General features: G+C 34.4%; 1 protein-coding gene across 1 annotated transcript in view; it reads left to right on the forward strand.

The window, feature by feature from the left end:
- LOC115236336 overlaps window positions 1-643 on the forward strand; it is a 3,168-nt gene extending 2,525 nt beyond the window's left edge. The window contains exon 2 of the mRNA XM_029808725.1: window positions 52-643. Within this exon, the coding sequence (XP_029664585.1) occupies window positions 52-643 (592 nt within the window). The remainder of the gene's footprint in view (window positions 1-51) is intronic.
- The last annotated feature ends 72 nt before the right edge of the window (window positions 644-715 follow it).

Genomic DNA, 715 nt, shown 5'->3' on the forward strand with positions numbered 1-715 from the left:
TTTTTTCATATGTTTTTTCCATGCTATTTCATATTTAATTGTATTTTTCAGATATGGTAAACCTCGTTGTATACCACGTATTTTGGTACGCAGATTTGCTTTGACGCGCACTGCTTATAAATACTTGGATATTGGAATCAGCGTTGGAGTAACATCTTACGTGGAATTACATCTCGGCGATAACCGAGGCAATCAAATCGTATTATCTATTGACACATGGGAATCGCTAATGCTGAAACGAGTGGATGTTGAACAGCTTGTACAAACGCCTAATCATGCACCAATATGGATTTACGATTTATCAATTGAGATTGTTAAAATACACAATGCGAGTATTATGAAACTTACGTTACGCGATTCTTGCTTGTACATGAAACCGTCAACTATATTTTTTTTATTCGAACTTGAACATTGCGTTAATCATGAATATTTGAAACTGTGTAAGAATATAAATGCCGTAAATGAGAGTTTCGATCGACTCGTCGTTAATTTGCAAGGTAATATGTTTGGTGCCGAAAAAGATGATGCTATTAAAATCTTGCGCGACGTCTATGATAAAACATCTGTCATAGATTGTGAACTATTAGCATATGCTGTGGATGAACTTTTGTCTGAAACCTTGAGACGAGGTGATGTATTTTAACATAAATAAATGTGTTAAAATGAAAAAAAATGATTATGTATTTTTTTCGCTTCCCTTCCTTGCTCGCGCTAT

This window comes from Formica exsecta, unplaced genomic scaffold (genome assembly GCF_003651465.1).
Source record: "Formica exsecta isolate Colony F162 unplaced genomic scaffold, ASM365146v1 scaffold1102, whole genome shotgun sequence".
Lineage (NCBI taxonomy): Eukaryota > Metazoa > Arthropoda > Insecta > Hymenoptera > Formicidae > Formica > Formica exsecta.